At 38.0% G+C, this 20,639-nt stretch overlaps 1 protein-coding gene across 1 annotated transcript in view; it reads left to right on the top strand.

Moving 5' to 3' along the window:
- Window positions 1–5,071: 5,071 nt before the first annotated feature.
- Window positions 5,072–20,639, top strand: part of LOC104038321 (regulating synaptic membrane exocytosis protein 1) — a 190,511-nt gene continuing 174,943 nt past the window's right edge. The window contains exons 1-2 of the mRNA XM_075707731.1: window positions 5,072–5,412; window positions 7,656–8,527. Coding sequence (XP_075563846.1) covers window positions 5,072–5,412; window positions 7,656–8,527 — 1,213 coding nt within the window. The remainder of the gene's footprint in view (window positions 5,413–7,655; window positions 8,528–20,639) is intronic.

Raw genomic sequence — 20,639 nt, 5'->3', positions numbered from 1 at the left:
TTTGAAGTAAAGCGGAGATCCTAGCAGAGGTGCAGGTTATTTCATGTCATTCGGCATCAGTGCTCAAAAACGTTTTTGTGCAAGTTTAATGTACTAATATGGGTGTCATTTCAAGATGTAGTTTAACAGGAGACGGCCAGTCCCATAGAGAAAACATCCTCTTCCCCCCATTTGCCTCTGTTCCTGGCCACATGATTTCACTACTTACCATACCTCTCCATGAGAAAAACAGATGTGACAAAAAATGAAGCCAATTAAAAAATACAGATAAATTTCAACTATGTTTTTAAATGCAAGTGGCTCTTGAGAAGACCTGGCAGTCAAGGGAGGGGATACGAGGGAGCATGCATTACGGTGAAGCTGAGAACAAGGGAGAGGACAAACCCAGAGAAAGAAGAGCAAGAGAGGAGGGAGGTGGGGAGAAGACCTTCCCTTTTGATGACCAGGAGTCACTGGATGAACTCAGCTGTCTGTACAATTTTGAAATATGTGTTTAATGAAAGCTTGGATTCACAAGCACATTTTCATTTGAAAGGTACAGTTGTTTACTTATTTGGATTTTGGACTAATGTAAGGAATCAAGTAGATTTTCAGCTTCATTTATTTATATTTTAATGGAGTGAAGCCATCGTCACACTTAAGCTAGGGTATTATTACAGAATTCATTTTGATATAGCAAGAGATAAATGCAATGCTATATACTAATTTCATGGTTTGCTGCATGTTTTATGTTATCCCAGAAACATTAAGTGATACATAGTCTAACTTAATTCTACGAATGAATAGTTTTGTAGGAGCAAATTGGTAACATTTATTCCCTCTGAATTTCAAGAGATGCCTTGTAGGATGGTGGCAGAGCTCTGCTGAAGTTAATGGTGCCTCAGGCAGAGAAGAGGGCCTGCCTCATTACATCTCTCTGAAATAACTAGTTGTCTTCTAGAAGTGCGTAGAAGAAGGTGGCTAAAGGAACGTTAACAAAAGCAATAAACTGTATAGATGTTGTGCATTTCCTTCAGAAGGGAAATAATTAAGATAGCATGAAGATTCAGTAAGGAATAGCTTGCGGCCTGCTGTATTAGCACACTTATTACCGAATTTGCTGTACAGAGGTGAAGCAGCATGCATGGGAGTCAGTGTAACTGTGGGTTTGCCATTTCTAAGCTCGTGAAGAGTGAAGGAGTGTGCGCCTTACGGAGCCTCCTCAGAATTTGGGCTTGGGTGAAGGATTCGGGGAACTTGCTCTGACCTCAGTCTGAGTTTTGCCTGGCATGTGTCACACACATTTGGTATAAGTTTTCTGTCCCCTCTAATGTGATTTTAGCCTCCCAGTGCATGTTTGGAAGTCTCCAAATTTGAATTTGGAAAAAGCCTTTTTTCTGCGTTCTAAAATGCAGTTTTGAAATATGTAATTATGAATAAGTGTTCTTACTTTTGTAACTGAAAATGCTCTTTTTCTGTGTGTGTATAGTTGTATATATTATTTACTATGGGCTCTTTCAAGTTGGAATTTCATGTTGTGTTAGTACAGGAATACTGTTCCTACTCATTGTGGATCACATTCAACAGTACCTGTAAGAGTAAGTTTGAGGAATATTTTTTCTGTGAATGAAATACCCCATATTCCACATGAAGGCAAGCATGGGATCCTTCTAGCATGTTTTCACGCAGCCTGTAAAGTTTCCACGTGAATCTGTGTGGGTTGACCCACATCCGCTGAGTCCTGTATGTGCCACTTTGTTTTTGTTAACGTAGCAGTAAAGCCCACAACCCTTTGCTATGCTGTGAAAATGCACATTTTTCTGGAGCCATGCATATGAACCCTTTGAATGAGGAGCACCCCTTTTACTGGTTCTCTTTATGTGCGGATATACATTGACCTATGCAAGGATGCAATAAACCCGAAACAAAACCAACAACAAAAACCAGACTCTGGATGTCTTGAATGACTTACGGTAGCACTGCATCAGAACTCACCACCCAGAAAAGAGTAAACAGAAACTATTTTTGAAGTGACAGGCCAGAGCAAAATTGTCTAACACTCTTCATTTAACTGATGCATTGCGTGGAGGTCCAGAAGCCACATTAGAGAACTGTAATCCTTCATCAGAGCATTTGTTTGGTTGCCTAACATCTGTGGATTGCTAAGATAAGTTATTACACAGACCTGCTTTAGTTTAGATTAGTTTGGACCACATCCCAGTATATTCAATCAGGATATAATTCCTGCATGCTGCTAAATTGCTTGCTCCACATACTTCTCTAAAAATGTTTTTCAATATACAGTTTTGTCACTGAAACTGTTCTGTCCCCTCAAGATTTGTGGGTTTTTTTTTTTCCCCTCCTAAAGAAAAGCTTTTATTATTTTTCCTTTTGGACCGAATATATCTCAAGGCAAACATAGCATTTATTAAGTCCTGAAGAGATTCCTAAACAGGGATAGTAGTGTAGCTTCTGTGTGAGTATAATGCAGATTTCCTCTGTGTGTAATCTGTGGTGACTGGTATGTATTGTGTCCAAACTGCAGTGCTTCAAGATAGCTGTAAGAAAATGGTTTTGTATTTACATGTCTAGTATTTCTTCTTTCTGTATTCTGTATTTTTCTGTGTCTGTTTGTGCATTAGTGATTCCTATTTGTTTGGATCTCATAATATTTTGCATAAAATGAATTACAATATCAAAGGCGATTATGTAAATTAATGGTGATTTCTTGAAGTTTATGACATACTTAATACATATTTTAATTTATCAAATACATTAAATTGTAAATTAAGTTTGTTACCATCTTTACACATTTAAATGTCCTTGCATACATACGCACATGTGATTTAATTAGAATATTTAAATTTTACTTTAGTATTCCTTACCCTTCCTTTAAACAAACACTAGCTGATTTATTTTTTTATTAACACTTTTTTCAACTTTCCCTGTAAACTGATAAAATACAAATGATGACATATTTTTCATTAATGACTGGTTTATAGCATTGATATAGATTTTATATGCAGACACGTGCATGCACACTCTTGCTGTCTAATGAGCTAACAATTGTGTCAGAGTCTATAAAGACATTTAAAAATGTGGGTTTTTTTTCCTTTTAGTCTTGCTGTTTTTTTAAATACCTGTAATAATAATACCAGATACACTAAAAATCTATTCTATTAAAACAGATAGTCTGATAAACTGAATCTCTGTTTTATGAGATATACAAGATGAAGGAATTAAGACATTTTGGAATCAAGGGATTTTTTTGTTAAAGGACTAGCATTTATTTTGTCGAAGTTGCCGTTCCTATTATCCTACTGCGGGTTATCTGGTTTTGTCATAATACATGTTTGTGCCACTGTTAGAATAACTGTAGCTTTGATCAAGGTTTTTTTTTTAATTAATTAAAATTTTAATAGGTATTTTATTATCCTTCATAAATAGGAGAAATGTAACAGTAATCTTTTGATACAGGCACAATCCAGATACAGGAAAAAGAGTTGGATGTCTTCTCAGTGTGGTTTGGTCAAACAGTGCAGAAGTGGTATTGGAAGTTCTGATGCAGTCTTCAGCCCTAACCAGATAGTCTGTTTTAGGGTGTTTTAAATAAATCTTGATTATGTTAAGTAAGTAAAATGCCTAAAACTTTCTAAATGCCTAAATAAGTAAAATGCCTCAAATTTGCCTGTGTAAAAATCCTGCCACGTAGGCCATGCACTTTCTCCCCAGGCCAGAGAGTAAGAGAGCTCAGTACCAGAGCTTTGTCTGTCTTCCCTGAAGTGACTGGTTTTTCTGTTCTTTTTAATTTTAAGTGTTGTACAGTTTTGTGACTGTTGCATCATTCCTATGTTTACGCAAAATAATTTAAGCATATTTTTCATTCCAATTTTTGTCATCCTTCTTACCCTCTTTATAATTTTACCCATTCTTTTACTTATTTCCACATTTACTTATTTCCACACTAAAATATTTTCTTTACCATTTTCCTTATTAGTTTTCAGCTTTGTTTCCTCTCATCTCTGTTTCTGACAAAATTCTTACCCCTTGTATATTCTTCTTGCATTTTGCCTTTTTTGTTCTTCTGCCTCAAAACTCCTTTTGTCTTTGTCTCAATTTTTTCTTAAATACTCACACATGTTAGAGTCCTGATTAACCTTTTATTTTTCTCTGGCGGTTTACTCCTATGCATAAGACTGTCTTGTACTGTATATGGACTTTAAACATAGAGTCTTGCTTCACTGTGTGTGCTCCTGTTTATCCGTGTATCTGGAATTTTAAAAAAAAAAAAAAAAAAAATCCTAAGAAGCACCATTTATGTACACAGCTTAATTGTGGTTGCCAGGGACACGTTTAATTTATTTATTTATTATTTACAGCCATAACTCAAAGAGATGGTAAATGATCATTTCCAAGGAGTATAAAATATGGTACTTTTGCATTCTTTTCATTGGTGCATTTAGTTCTGTATTAGTAGGTTCGTTTAAGTCTTACCTTACATCTCTGGTAAGTAGTTGTGGTGGATGTAGCTAAAACCATGCACCGTAAATGCTGAACTTACTTGCAGGATAATGTTGAGTTATGTTGCGTGAGAAAAATTCATTCAAGGGGAATACCGTGTCAGTTTTCTGTGGCGGCAGAGGTTGGGAGTTACCTGGGCAGGGCTCTGCCACCCGAGGTACGAGTCCCGCTTACAGTCCGGAAAGCTTGTCCTGCCAGCGATCCACACCAACAAGAGCAACCCAACCCACACCACCAACTGCATCAACACCAGCAAGAAGCGTTGGTCGCGTTGTCGGTGTTTATTCAGAAGAGAGCTAGGGCTGGGCTGAGGGGGGATAGCCGCAGGTAGGACTGACGTGTATTGACAGCACATTTTGGAGAAGCTCGCATAGCATGTGCCTGTAGGATGCTTGGCTCTAGCCAGTGCAGTCAGTGCTTGGAGAAGCATGTTCTGGGTCCTGTCATGAGCACCAACCTCACCGGTTTAGAGCAGAGCGAGAGATCGTACCTGCTCTGTGATAGTGAGCATGCATTTCAGGGTCTGACTCTTCTGACTGCACTGACTCTTCTTGTTGTCTTCAACTAGGTTATGTGGGTATGCAATTTATGTCGAAAGCAACAAGAAATCCTAACGAAATCTGGAGCGTGGTTTTTTGGAAGTGGACCACAGCCCTCACCCAGCCAGGACGGAGCACTGAGTGATACGGCGACGGGTGGAAGCTCGGATGCACCGAGAGAAAAGAAAGCAAGACTTCAAGAGCGATCGAGGTCACAGACTCCCTTAAGTACAGCAACTGCCTCATCGCAGGAAATCTCTTCTTCCAGTGTGCAGTCTGAGCGGAGGAAAGGAGCAGAAGTATCGCAGCCAGCTATGGGCCTGGACCAAAAGCAAGTTTCATCAAGGTCTAGAAGTGAACCTCCAAGAGAGAGGTAATGCTTTCTGGCTTGATAGAGCCTCACAATTATAAATGCTAGTTCAGTAATACTACACAATGCTGTAGTCTTGTGTGTGTCTAGAACTGTGTAAAAACAAAGAATAAGTCGATTTACTGACCAGGGAAGGATAAATGTTCACTAGCAAATACATTGTCTGATTTGGTCTGTGCAACAGAAGTGAGGGGGGGAAAAAAAAAATTGTATTTTAGCGATATTTCCATGTACTTCAATGCATTTTGGTATACAGTTTTAATATAACATTGTAGGTTACTTTTAAATTTTAAATTTGGCAGGTATTTTCAAGTTATTAAACAAAGAGCAAATTTTTAACTTGATGAAATAATGTACTAGGATTTTAAAAAATAACACCCCCCCAAACAAACAAAAAACGCACCCTGTGGAGTTCTGTCAAATATCCTTATGTGTTATCTTTTTATCAATGGTTGTATTATTTTTAACAATAAACCAGGAACTATTAAAAGAGCTCATTTACACCTGCAAAGTAAACATTCATGAAGAACAGCAGTAGTACCATCTTGAATTCAGAGCAAGTTGTAAGCAAGAATAAAGCCAAGCGGAAACAAACTATTGTATATTAAGCGAGTAAATGAGTAAATTCCTGAGCTGCATTCATGGTGATGAACGTGTTGAAGAGTAGCAAATCAAGAGAGGCTAATGTGATGAAGCAGTTGTTCTTTTGGCTGCTGCCTGGCAGATGGCAGAGCAGTCGAGGAGGGAGCCTGTGGCAGCAAAACGAGAGTCTGCCATAGAAGATTCTCCCTTGGCCGGAACAGTTGATGTTTTTTTTTTTTTTTTTCCCCCATAGCTATTGAAGCTGAAAATGGATATGAACAGTGGCTAGCAACTTAGTGTGTGGGTGAGGTTTGTCTGGGTTTAACTGTACCAAAACTCAGGTTAGGGTAATGTATATGTATGATGTAAACAAACACATGGTGCCCTCCTCTAATTCCATTGACTTTTTTCCCCCAGCACTGGGAAGGCCCCCAGAGCAGTTGTCACTCAGCTGAAGAGCACTTTTAGGGCAGCAAAATGCTTTCTATTTCTGCTTTGCTGTCCAAAAGTGAGATGGTTATATTAATTTTACAATAGTAATGTTCTCTACTTGTCTTTGAGACTTTCAAATGAAATCCAAGCATTCTGAATGGAGAGCATCTATGGTAAGCTCAGGTCCTATTTATTGCCAAAAACTCAGGAGGAGCAGGAGATGGAGAAAAAGGAGGCAGAAGCTTAACTTGGATCATATCCAACTTTGCCTGTCCTGTTGGATGCATCTGTGAAAATCTGTGATACGTAATCTGATGATGTATCAGTTGTGGAAAGGAAGATTCAGTGCCACAAAACAAAGTCCTAGTGAGTTTGTCCTGGTGCAGGTTCATCTCAAATACTGGAACAATGAGAGAAATAAAAATATCCAGTAGAAGGGGATTTTATGATTTTTCGGCTTGCTTATTCTCCCAAAGCAGAAGATGAAAGAGGAGAAAGCATATTTTTCATGCAGCTTCATTATTCACTGTTTTGTACTTTGGCTTTATAGAGAAATAAATCATGTTTTTCATCCTCTTTAATTACCAAAGAAGGGAATGCCATTAATTTATCTCGAGGAGTCAGTTTACTTTTCTTTATATGCTTATGAAATGGGCACTTCCGTTCAGAGTTTTAATAAGATAAAGCAAACTAGGTCAAATAGTACTGTTTCTGGATATATTCTTTTGCATTTTTTTAAATCCATATTACTTCTGCCTGTAATATCATAGTGGGAGATATTCCATTTGGTGGTATTTATATTTATTCTGTCAGGGTGCTTGAAGTGAATTGTGTGTATGTGGTTAGTCTGTAACCCTCATGACTGCTGCCAGAAAAATGGAGAACATACTCCAATACTCTGTCATAGTGCTGCAGTTACTACAAAAATGACTGAGTCTTCCTGATTCCATGGGTAAATTATTTTTATCTGCATTTATCCATGTTAATATTCTTTGTGATTTTACTCAATTAATTGGACCATCCGTAATTTACGTTTTTGTGGATTCTGGAAGTTGTTTGCTATTGGAAAATAAAAGTACTGCTGGAAGGATTAGTAGATTTAATTAATATTAATGGATCCAGGACCTTTCTGTATGTTTTGCCATAGCTTATCCTGTTTGCCATAACAGTGTACACAAGTATTTTTATTTGGCATTCAATTCTTCAAATTATTGTACTCCTTTTCATTGTAGGAAGAAAACAATGTTGCTTTCAGACCAGAATGGCAAAGGTTTAAAGAGTGAGCGTAAGCGCGTGCCAAAATCCTCACTTCAAAAAGAAGGACCAGCAGATGACAGGGAGCGTAAAGAACGGCATGAAGGTAGAAGGCTGGAGAAAGGCAAGTCACAGGACTACCCAGACTTGCCAGAGAAACTTGAGGAAGGCAAAGTGCCTGATGATGAAAAACAAAGGAAGGAAGATGAGTATCATACCCGTTACAGGAGTGACCCTAATCTGGCAAGATATCCTGTAAAACCACATCCTGAGGAACAGCAGATGCGCATGCATGCAAAAGTTTCTAAAGCACGGCACGAGAGAAGACACAGTGATGTAGCTTTGCCACATACAGAAATGGAGGAAGCGGAGGTACCTGAGAATAAATTAGGAAAACGCTCACAGTTACAGGGAACTCAGGACAGAAAATCTCTTGTGGAAACTCAGAGGTCGTACTCTATAGACAGAACAGGTGATGTAAGAATTTCTGTTTCTAAACAATTAACTAATCATAGCCCACCAACTCCCAGGCATAGTCCAGTTCCTATAGAACACGTAGAATACAAGAACCACGATTCCTTTAAAAAACAGAGCCGCCTTGATCCTAGCTCTGCTATTCTCATGCGAAAAGCAAAGCGGGAGAAAATGGAGACCATGCTAAGGAATGATTCCCTTAGCTCTGACCAGTCGGAATCAGTGCGGCCATCCCCTCCAAAGCCTCATAGAGCAAAAAGAGGCGGAAAGAAAAGGCAGATGTCAGTTAGTAGCTCAGAGGAAGAAGGGGCATCAACACCAGAATATACTAGCTGTGAAGATGTGGAGATAGAAAGTGAAAGTGTCAGTGAAAAAGGTAAGGACCTTTATGTATATTATCCACATGGCCATGGTTTGGGGAAAAAAAATAATCTGTATTTTTCTCTCTCTTTTGCCTCTTTTTTAAACATACACCTTTGTTTTTCCCTTTACCTTTCTTTTTTTTTCCCCCAACTGAGAAGTGTCTTATACCTGTTTACATTTGGTTTGCAATGTTTCCTTTTGCATTCTTAGGTGAGGTGGTTACAGGTAGCATCAGCTGATGAGTTTCTTTCTCATTCTCTTCCCTCTTTCACCTAGAACTGATAGAATTTAGGGTTTCTAGGTTATTCTCTTGATGGTATCTGTACTCCTTTGGTCATTGCTTCATCCTTTTGTCTGTATGCAGAATAATTTTCTGTGAATGAATTGAAATGGAAAGTGAGTTTTGTAACAGTCTTGAGAAGACCATTATAAAGCATCATAATCTTACTGACACCTCAGTCTTAAGATATGCAAAATTTTGCTACATTTAATAAAATATCAAGGATCTGCCAGACTTCATTGTTAACAAGGACAGGATATGGGGCAAGGCAAGTGTTACATAGGAAAGAAATAAGAATTGCCTAACTTGTTGTCTAGATGAATTTGCTCCCAAACTTACAAGTATGTTTCAAATCTGTTCTTTCAGTTTGCCTTCATCTGTTGATGGTAACACTCAGCAGGAAGAAATAAGTGTAGTACACTGTGTGCTTTTAAACAAAGCCTTTCTTCTGGCTGAAGAAGTTAATCAAATTCATGAATGGTGAACAGATAAAATAAGCATCAGAAAAGACTGTGGTAGAACCTACCAACTGTCTTATAACCCTAATTTGTCTTTAAGTGACACTACAGCGAGCTGAAGGCTTTTTGCGTCTTTGGAAGTAGCTTTTAGCTCTTTAGTTTAATTATCTGTGTTTGTAATTTAAAAGTTTTCTGCTGGTGTTCATACTCAAAATGCCAACAGTCTGCATTGCCTTTTAGTTCCTGATGCTGTTTCCTGACATGTCTTTGATTAATATATGCTAACCTGTCTGTCTGTCTGTATCTGATGTTGTGGTCTCCTGACATCCCCTAAAGCTCCGGGTATTCATATAAAAATGGACAACATTTCTCTCCTATCCCATCTGAATAACTGCTTGTTTTAACTTTCTAAGCACGAACTTTTCCATGCAAAATATGGAAGCTTGCTTTTCTGCTCATTTTTAAGGAGGGATGATGATCATGCCCCTGCAATCTTAATGCAGATTCCACTTAGACATAAAAAACCCGCACTGTTTCGACTGTGGGTGTTGTCAAACACTGGAACATAGCGCACAGAGACGTCATACAGTTTCCGTCCTTGGAGATACTAAAAACCCAAATGGAGAAGGCCCTGAGCAATCTGCTCTAGCTAACCCTGCTTTTGAGCAAGGGGGTTTGAACTACAGACCTACAGAGGTCCCTTCCAGTTTCAGCTATTCAGTCTTTCTAAGAAAACATGTCTCTTTCCTTTATTTTGTGGCAATGTTTTATGCTGACATTTGGATTTGTGTAATTTTTGCTGACTTCCTCTGTTGGTAGCAGCGGTCTGTAATACAGCATCTCCTTTCCATTTTGTTATATCCTTTCATTTATGTGCATCAGTTTGGGGTTGCTTTATCATTATGAACTGGAAGGTCGTTGACATGAAAGTCAAGTCCAGGCTGAAAGTCATTCATACTGATACCAATATGTTGATATAGTTTGCTCTACAGGGGTCCTTTGTAAGTAAAACCTTTCAATGGTTGCTTTCAGGTTCAGGAGACTGATCTCAGCTTTTGACCAATTTCCCACTGTATTGTTAAACCATTAAGGTTGGACTTTTTTCCTTCAGTGTTATGAATCCCAGAGGATTTCAAATGTCGCTAAATGCTTGTGTTCTCAATAACTGAATCAAGTTCTTGGTTACCTCCGAGACAGATATTTAGGCTCCCCCTTTAGACAATGGAGGCCTTGGTCTGTATTGTATCACAGTGCTACCTCACTGTATTTGAATAAAAATTATAAATAGGAGTATGTTAGGGACCTGTCTAACCACTGCCAACTCAACACTTGGTTAACATTGTTGAGCATTCCTTGAAACCTTATCTCTACTTGTCAATAAGCTAGCACCATGTTATTAATCAGAATATATATACGCACATATATATGTGTATAGATGTATATATATGGGGGGGGCATATACAATACATTAATTACAGAAATATATTTATTAATTTAATAGCTGTGAGGTGTAGCTGTTAATGCATTTTCTGCCTGATCTTGATATGACTTTTACAATCCTCATGGGAAAAGAAGTGGAAAGACATTGTATCTGTGGGTATAGTACAGAAAAAGAGGGGGTATAGTACAGAAAAAGAGCTAGGAAATGTGAATACAAATGAGAAAGCACAAGCATTTTTGGTAGTAAAGTATCTAATTATTTTTAGAAATAAATTTTCACCAGTACATGAAAAAATCTCCAGTATTTCATAAGAATTGATGGAAAGGCAGGAAATTTTATTACCTAAGAAAATTTTTCAGAAATCCTTCAATATTTTAAAAGAATAAAATGCCACAGTAAAAGGGTGTAGTGTTAAAAAATTGATACAAATAATTTAAAAATGCCCCTATTGTAACTGAGGTCAGAATCCCATTCTTAGCAATTTAACAGCATTGTTACAAACAGAATTTCACCCACCATTCCTTCAGTGCTTTGCTTGTAATTTGGGAGAGATACTGGACAGGTCCCTAGTTGTAGTGCTTTAGTTATAAGCCCAGGTGGGTCTGGAATCCGTCCTCTCTTATCTAAATATCAGCTCAGTCAGAAATCTGGTGCCAAAGTAATAGAAATAGAGCTAGAAAGATAGAATTATTGCAGATAAAATTTTTAACTTTGAACAGCCTTACCAAGAAAAGCCAGGATCTTAAAATTAATGTTCACATTTGGTGAGTGCCAATATAAAGCAATCAGCAACTGAGTAATAAAGATGTACTATTTTCAGTTCCATATTGAACAACTAAAATAGAAATTTTCCATGGAGAGCAGCTTACAGAGATGTTTAAAAGAAAATGATGCCCCATAGAAATGTAAGGTATAGGTAGAGTTGGTAAGACTGTATTGAAAATCAATAGCCAAAAATGACATATAAAGTCGATACTGTGGAAAACTTACTTTTTAACATTTGCATTTCCTAGAAACACTGTTTAGGATTGCATTACCCTGTCTTCTGAGCACAAAAGACTTCTAAAAGTGATATTCTTAAATACAAAGCAAGCTAATTTAGCTAGTACATCTCCTGCTACTTAATGTATTTCTTCAAAATTATTAAAAAAATAACTCACAAGTACTGGAGATACTTTCTTCCCCAAAAATAAATGTCTTTTGCAATCCACTGGGATTTTGCCTCTTCAGCAGAGGACCCAAAGATTTATGTCGAGTTGTTCCCGTGTTGGAGTAAATCTAGAGAAAGAACTGTTTACTGGTGTCCAAAAAGGTCATCTCAAATTTCTTTCTTAAAAAAAATCTGCACCCTTTACAGGACACTATTACTGATTGCTGATAATCGTTTTCATCCTATTATTAATACAGGCTGTAGGACTCCTTATTCTGAAATTCGTAATAGTTGACCATTAGGTGGACTGAGTTTCCAGTGACAACACTGTCATGGTAAGGCAAAAGGAGTCCTCTTAGAAGGCGTAGATTGCATTCATACTCACTTGAAAGGCTTGCTAGAATAACATAAACCAGACTATTATAAATGAACTCCAGACCTCATTTTAAAACTGAGAACAGCTTCTGCCTACTGCCAACCAATGAAGAATGCAAATTAGATTTGGAGTGAGTTTGAGAAAAGGCATTTTCTTTAATTTTTAAAACCAAAAATTTGTGTAGAACGAGTAGATTTGTGTCCAGACGAGGTTGTACGTAACTTCTTTTATCCTGTGATAGATAACAAGAGATATTCTAGACTTCTGTCATGCAGTCTTTGAAACTGGAAGATAAAATAGTGTTGGAAATTGGAACAATGTGAGGAGGTACTGAAAGCTGCTCATGTACTTTTATGTAAATAGATGTGCTAATGGTTTTACATTTTGCATACTCATTGTTTGTTTTTGCCTAAATGTGTATTTTTTTCACACCTTTCAGGCTTGAAAATATGTCTGATACTTGCATATTGTCAGCAAAATGGTAAAAAGCTATGTAAAACTCACTTTGTGTACTTGCTAATGGATTTAATTGGGAGTGAAGAGAGCATGATAGAGTTGGAGTATTGTTTGAAAAAATCCTCCCGAGATTATGTTCCGGTTACTTTCAGTGAAGATGTGATTGTTTCATTAGAAGAATCGTTTAGGTTGGAAAAGACCTTTAAGATCATCCAGTCCAACCATTAACCTACACTACCACGTCCACACTAAACCAATCAAGGGTAGACTAGACTAAACCGTGTCCCGAAGTGCCACATCTACCCATTTTTTGAACACTTCCAGGGATGGTGGCTCCACCACCTCTCTGGGCAGCCTCTTCCAATGCTTGACTACCCTTTCCATGAAGAAATTTCTCCTAATATCCAGCCTAAACCTCCCCTGGCACAGCTTGAGCCCATTTCCTCTCGTCCTATCGCTAACTACGTGGGAGAAGAGACCAACAGCCACCTCACTACAACCTCCTGTCAGGTAGTTGTAGAGAGCGATAAGATCTCCCCTCAGCCTCCTCTTCTCCAGACTAAACAACCCCAGTTCCATCAGCTGCTCCTCATAAGGCCTGTGCTCCAGACCCTTCACCAGCCTTGTTGCCCTTCTCTGGACACGCTCCAGCACCTCAATGTCCTTCTTGTAGTGAGGGGCCCAAAACTGGACACATAATGCCTTTCTTACAGTACCAGGAGGAACAGAGCGACCCAATTTCGTTTCATTCTTATGACATTACCCTTCTGGTTAGAAAGTGTTAGGGGCAGGGATCTTGCTGGGATCTTGGTGTATGCGCAGGTGTGAGGCAGGGGGGTTGCGACCAGGAGGAGAAGGACCTGGAGGTCAGAAGGAGAAATGGATGCTGTGGTTTGCAGATGAATGTATCGGTGCCGGCTCAGCTCCAGGAGGAGAGGGTCTGACCCCTTCCTCCGTCCTCCTCTGGTGTTTCGAGTGCCGCTTTGGGCGCTCGTGCTTGGGGGTGCTCCCAGGGGAAGGAGAGCATAAATATAATCACTGCCCCAGTGATTTCTTCCAAGTGCTGTAGCGTTGTTGGCAAGGAAGCTAGCTGGCTTGTGGGCTGAGAGAAACCACACGCGTGCGGCAGGGTGTATAAATGGACCGAAAGAAAACATCAGGCTATAGAGAAGAGGAGGCTGGTTTTAAATGTTTTTAGCTAAGCTTTTTCACTGAGGTATTTTAAATCTGGCGTGTAGGCAAATCAAGTTTTACTGTAACATCTGCTAGCATATTTTAACATCTGTTCGCATGGAGAGATGGTCATGGAGTTTTAAAAAGAGCTGGATTTGTTTAGAAATGTGACTAAGCTTTGACTTAGTGTAAAATAAAAGACCAGTGCTAGGAAGATTGTTAGTTCTTAGAAATCAGTTCCAATTTATCTTCTAGTCCTTGTGCAATAACTTAGATCTACATCTGATTCAGTTTTTAATGAAAATGTAATCTAAAATGACTCTAGTTGCAGAATTTCGGTCAGTGCTAACTTTATTCAATGCTGTCAATATTCAATGCTTTTGAGTAGCTGAAATTGTTTACAGTGCTTATAGAGTTGTAAATAAGTGCTTGTTAAATTAGTGTTGGACAGTAAGAAATCTGTTTTGTGCACATGGAATTATATAAAGTGCATACATGCATATGCAAATGAAATAAGCATGGGTGGGAAAAAAGTCATACTGTTGCCAAGAAATCCAACACTCCACTGAGATACATAACCGGATAAATGAGGAAGTCATGGAGGATATGTGGCTGAATTCTCCTTTAAAATCCTGATAAAGCCCTTTCTCTAGTTTACCTTAAGAAGGTTGTGAACGTGCTGGAGGATGTTCGCAGAAGAGCAAAGAGTTTGTCCGAGGTCTATAAAACATGATATGTAAGGAAAGGTGGGATGGATTGGCGTTGAATGGTCTAGAAAAGAAAGAAAGGAGGAAAAAAAAAAAAGCGGGGGGAAAAAAAAGGCAGGGAGGAAGGACTGGGCTTTAAATGGGAAAGAAGCAGCTGGAGAGAGAAAGGGATTGAGTAAGTACTTCTCTCTTCCCCTGGAGGGTTAAGTTACTGCTAGGGAGGTTGAAGCTCGGTGCCAGAAACCGTGTCAACTCTGAGGACAGATAAGCAGAGTTAAGGATAATTGTTATCATAATTTCTTAACTCAATTGAAATAGAGGATTCCTGGAAATAAAAATCAATTTCTTCATAGCCTGCACTGAAATTGCTCTATGTTAGAAATAATACTCTTGCTACTGTGGCAGGCTCTGGGCCAAAGTGGGGAAATCTGGGGCTAAATCCACAGTACTCCTGACTGTAGCTTATCCTTTATTGTCACCCTTTAAGTAATGATATTTAATAACCATTTCCAGTACAAATTTATGTAATAAAAATCTGGGTTTTGAAAAGGAAAAAGTAAATGATTTTGACTTATCAAGAGACATGGAAGAAAAGGATGTCACAAACTGTTAAATCTTGAGTTCTTTCTTACATCTCTGGCAGTTGGCAAGGCATTACGTTGTCTTACTATTAATGTGCTCTGTCTTCTGTGTTGCCTGATTTTTCACATGTTCATTATTTTATTGTTTGTTCTTTGTTGCTTACCTTTCTCCTGCACATCTAATTCATAAAATAGCAACAAAATTGTCCTAATAGCAATTTTTTGAGTAGTAAGATGAGTATTGTCATTACACAAAGGGGGATACTAAAGCATGAGGGAATTAGGATCATATGTTCAAAGAGACTTAACACCTGACAAGCAGGGTAGCTTTAATTTCAGGAGCTGTGAGAGTGTTTGGACCTGTAGAGAAACCCAGGACTTGTCTAGGTTTCTCCATGACAGACCAATTCTCAAGAATATTCAACAGTCAGGTTTTTTCCATACAGAAACCACTGGAGGTAGCAGGTGCGAGAAGAGCAGTGGGAGCGGTGGGTCATGGAGCACTTTTTAAGGGTCTAAGAGGGAGCCAAAAGCTTTTTAAAAACTTACCCTAATTTCAGCTGCTGAGCACTTTTCAAAATGCAGCTATGCAGTGAACTGGAGTTAAAACTCAGCTAGCTTGAAACATGGCATGGTGTTATAGCCAGAGGATGATCCTTTCCCCTACCTTGTCCTACTATTGAGTATTTTGTATATGCATATATTTTTTGTGTACCATAAAAGTTATGTGAACTGCTACTCAGGATTTACTGTTATTATTATTTGATCTGAGAGCTTAGAGGAAAAGGTGAACTGTGAAGGATGAACCAAAATGTGTTTGGTAAAGCTGCATAACTGTGGATGGTCTGTGCAGCATATTGAAGGCTGAGTTTAGGTCTTGGGACTAAAAATCAAACCTTTTGCTTTTTTCCACCTGTATGGGGAGGCTGCCTCCCTTTGGGTGAAAAATGAAAGCCCATGAAAGAAAAAGGTAAATTATTTATTGGCTTATTATAGAATAATACATACACTGTTATTAATTTCAGAGTTAATTTTAGTTCATTATAGAGGTAAATAGGAACAAACAAGCATCTGATTCTGTTATTTTCTGAAAAAGTTAATTCTGTTTCCTTTTCTTAGTTACAGGGATTCAGTGTATTATTCATTCTGATCATTCTAAATCATATTAAGTCCAAACATAGGGGTTATACCATATAGTACTGAGTATTATTGGTTAGTATTTTGTGTTAATATTACTCTGATACCTTTGATGTCTTATTTTGCTTATAATAATGCACTTAATTACTGTAACACACAGGAACAATTCCAGTTTCTTTCAGCACAACTTTGAGTAGACAGACTGACCTGTTTGGGCTTTCTAGAATCAGTGAGCTGATAAATGGCCTCTAGGAAAAACTTGATTGTGTCAGAAAGAAGGTTAATAATTATGAAATATCTGTGTTCCCTTTGACTACATATGCATGGTTTCATCCTGTTCCTATACATTCTGAATGTCTCCCTGAAAACTTCTTCCATCTTTGCTCACGTGTTACTGCATTTCTCTAACGCTTTCTTCCTTCCTTCTTTCTCCATCTGTACATTATATGAACTTCACAATCAGGGACTCCCCATGTACACTTTGGAATCACTGAAGGTGACTCTTGTCTCCGTTTCACCCGTGATACCAAGCACAAGAGTTATATTTTCAAATGTGCACACCTCATATGGTCTCATTGGCTATATTTACTGTACTAGGAAATTAAAGATCCATTCTTTGACATCTTTGGCCAAGTAATGAAACACAGCACATTTCCATATGATAAAGCTTTTGCACTCCTCAAGAGAAAGGCTGCATGGAAGCTGTCTATTGGGATTTATTCTTGGTGTGTCTCCTGCCTAGAAATAAATGGGAGAGTGCTAACTGACCCAGGGTGCAACTGTTCCAGGGGTTACTCTAATGATAGAAAAGAAAGACAATCCATTTGGCAGTGTCTAATACACTGGTATAAATGTAGTCACTGTTTCTTGTTTGTTTGTTGGCCTGTTTTCTTGTCTTGCATTTAAATTGCAAGTTCAGTGGAGCCTGGGGTTTCTTTTTGTGTTTGTACAGTGCCCATCTTGGTAAGATTTCAGTCCATGACTAAGACTCCAACTTGCCTTGATGATAATAAAATAGTATGCATATTTAATGCAAGGACATATTATTATTAGGTACCTTTTTCTTCCATTTATCAGCATCCAGCAGAATTCCAGATTACTGTCAGGCGTCCTCCAGCATGCTTGCATTCTCTTGTGGCTGACTGTGGGTTGCCTACCATGAGGGATTCAATCGAGCCTAGATTCCTGTTCTCACTACCTATTAATTTGCTGTTAATCAGCTAAATTACCCTTTTGTTTGCCTGCTTGCTTTTCCTATCAGGTAACAAAGTGATTCATGTATGTATACTGCTACTGCTCATAAAGACATTATAGAGCTATTTCTTTCATATAAAAAGGCCAGATTTCCAGACTGTACAGTCTTTTTCAGCCTTTGGGTTGGATTTTTTTCAGCTTGGGGTTTTTTTAATGGGTGTTTTTTGGTGTTTTTTGGGTTTTTTTTGACTGATGGAGCCACCACTAAAGGATATGACAGCTTGACGGTTGTGTGCATGGGACCTTGCTGCTCTATTCATTTTTCATTTTTTTCATTAGTTACTGCCTCCTCCCTTCCTCCCCCTTTCCCCCCAGTTTTTAAGACCTTAATATAATGGTGCTGATAACTGATCATGTTGCTCTTCTGGTCCAAGTAGAGGACTGTTGTACATGTTTAGCTTTCTAAAAATCTCTTTCTCTCGTGCATGAGTCCCTCAGTTCATTCCCTTGAATTCATTCTCAGAAATGCTGTGGTGCTACGCAGTAAATGCATACCTACAGCAAAATTTTTTAGACCCTCAGTATTAAATATTTTATTACACTTTCTTCTCAGCCATGAGGCAACTTCTAATAATACATTTTATTTAGAATATTTTCTTTTCACAGTTGCTTCCTGTCTGTAAACACAACCTTTTCTATTTTAGAAAAGCAAATATCAGCAGTCTTTACTTTGTGAGCTGTGGCTTTGCTGTACCTTATATGCAAATTGGACCAAGTCTAACTTGGTCCATTGATCAAGTTGAGAAAAGTGCAGGGGCAACGTGGCTTATCTAAACTTCCTAAATCCAAATACGGCCTTTGAAGGGAAGGTGGGCTGGTATTAGAACATTAGACTGAAAAGGTGTTTAACTTAATGTGTACTGCACGCTTCACTTAGGTCACAGCTAGTGTGGGATTATTTTGCAATTCTAAATGCAGGTCTGTAAAGAATTTAAGCGTATGTTTATCTTCCTTTACGTAGAGGTTTTGATTGCACATAGGGTCCTAACTTAACATATCCTTGGTGTTAGTTGTGGGAGCTATGAGGTGGAGTAATAAATAAAATGGTTATGTTCCTTGGTTACCTCTCAGTCATATGTGTAACTTAAGACAAAATGTTTTTAGAGATGTAGCAAAGAGAAATGAAACACATCACATATTTGTCTGATTTTAACTTACATGTATTTTATGATTTAATTGTATACATTAATTTCTAGAATTTAAAGTCCCAGTTTTCGAAACCTAGTCCTCCATTTGGTAATTCTTTCTTCTGCAATATGAGCTTCCACTCTAATTTGCTATTCTCAAAATGATTGTTGGAAAAATGTTCTATTTAAAGCAACTTGGTCATGTTATTACACCAGTTTTCTAAATGGTCTAAGTTCTCTGTAGTTTTTAGAATTGCCATGGCATAACCTTGAGCAGACTGGAGCACACACACTTCTTTTCCCTCTAAAAATCAGTGGTGCTCTAGATTTGTTCAGGAGTTTCCCTTCACAGAGTAGAATTGGCTTTCTGAATCAGACCTGAGCTTTGAAATTTACTTCTTATAGGTAAGAGTCAGTGTATATGTTTTAATGGTTGGCTTTTTATTAATTTGGTTCTTTTACTAAAAAATGTAAGATATCTTTTCACTGGAAATGTAAACTCAAATATGAATGTAACTTCAACTGTAAATTCAAATGAACAATTTCTAAAACTTTGCCATTTTTATTAAAGTTTATTGACTAAATAGAATAAATAAGCTAATAATTAAAAATGTAAAAATATTTACCTACTTTTATGGACCTAACTATATTAAACTTTCATGAAATTTTATTTCATTTTTGGAGATTATTTTTATGTTATGCTATTAAAAGAGCTTGGTGCTATGAATTTATTTTGCTGTGTTGCTCAGAGAAGAAGCAAGTGCATGGCTCTTTTTAACCCATTAGGCTACATGTTCTTAACCATTAAAATTATGTTTAATGAGCCGCTAGATGGAGCAGTCAAATCTAATTATTATCTATCACACTCTGTTTATGCAAGACGATTTCTCTCTTAGCGAAGAGAGAGTCTGGAAATGCAGGCATACCTTCCTACTCAAACTGGTAATTTAAAAACCTTTTTCAGATCTTATCTCCATGTGCATTTTTCCGTGGGCAAATTTACATTGTCCTCTAGGTTCAGTGTCGGAGACGGTGTATGGAATATATTCTGGATATGGAAATTACACTGATGAGTATAGCTCTATGGAAGCAGTTACTCATTACATGAGTTGAGTCCTATCCTCAGAAAAAAATAAAGATAGCAAGAAAAAGGTACTCTTTTTTGAGGATCATGAGCCAGATTTTCAAGAATTTTTGGAAGCTTAGAAATACACATTTACAGATGACTCTGTATGTTTGTGCTTAAGAAGTCTTGCTGGTGAAGTCGCGTATTTTCTTCCTACTTACCCAAAGCACATTTCCTTCCAACCTCATTTTTTTCTGTGACCTAATGCATAAGAAACACCTGTTTAAGGAGAGCACACTGTATTATCTGCTTCAGGAATGCTGCAGTAAGGTAGGTTCAGGAGCAGAAAGATACAATAATGTATGTGAATGCTTTCATATTCTTTGTTTTAATGTACTTTCGTAACATTAGTAAGACGAGATTTTTTGGGGGGACGTACATGCTTGTGAATATGTACGTAGATGTTTATGTGAATTAGAATGCATGTACACTATTAGAAGGCATGTGTTCATTCCAGTACATCTGTTACATTTAAATACTTCAGGTGTCATGATGTGTACTTGTAGGGCACCACCCCAGAGTGGTGTTAGAGGTAGTGAATAGAGCTATGCGTGAATATAAAATTCTGCAGATTTTTGTTTTATTCTTTGCCTCTGTAAAGTATTTGAAAGTCAGACTGTCAGACTGTTCTGCATTAAAGATGCAGGTGTCACAAGAGAAGAAATGCCATTCTGAAGCAGCTGGATACAGTCCTTGGAGTGCCTCAGCCCTGCTCCCACATCTCAGGTGGGAATTGCAAATCCTGGCACTGGGATCCTGTGAGTTTTGGGTAGGAGTGACAGATAACTTTGCAGAGCAGGGAGCTCATGCTGTGCAAAGCTGCGCTCCCCAGCTGACTCGCTTTAACCCGTGTGCAGTT

This window comes from Pelecanus crispus, chromosome 3, assembly GCF_030463565.1.
Source record: "Pelecanus crispus isolate bPelCri1 chromosome 3, bPelCri1.pri, whole genome shotgun sequence".
Taxonomy (NCBI): Eukaryota; Metazoa; Chordata; class Aves; order Pelecaniformes; family Pelecanidae; genus Pelecanus; species Pelecanus crispus.
This window is presented reverse-complemented; position numbering and strand designations above follow the sequence as displayed.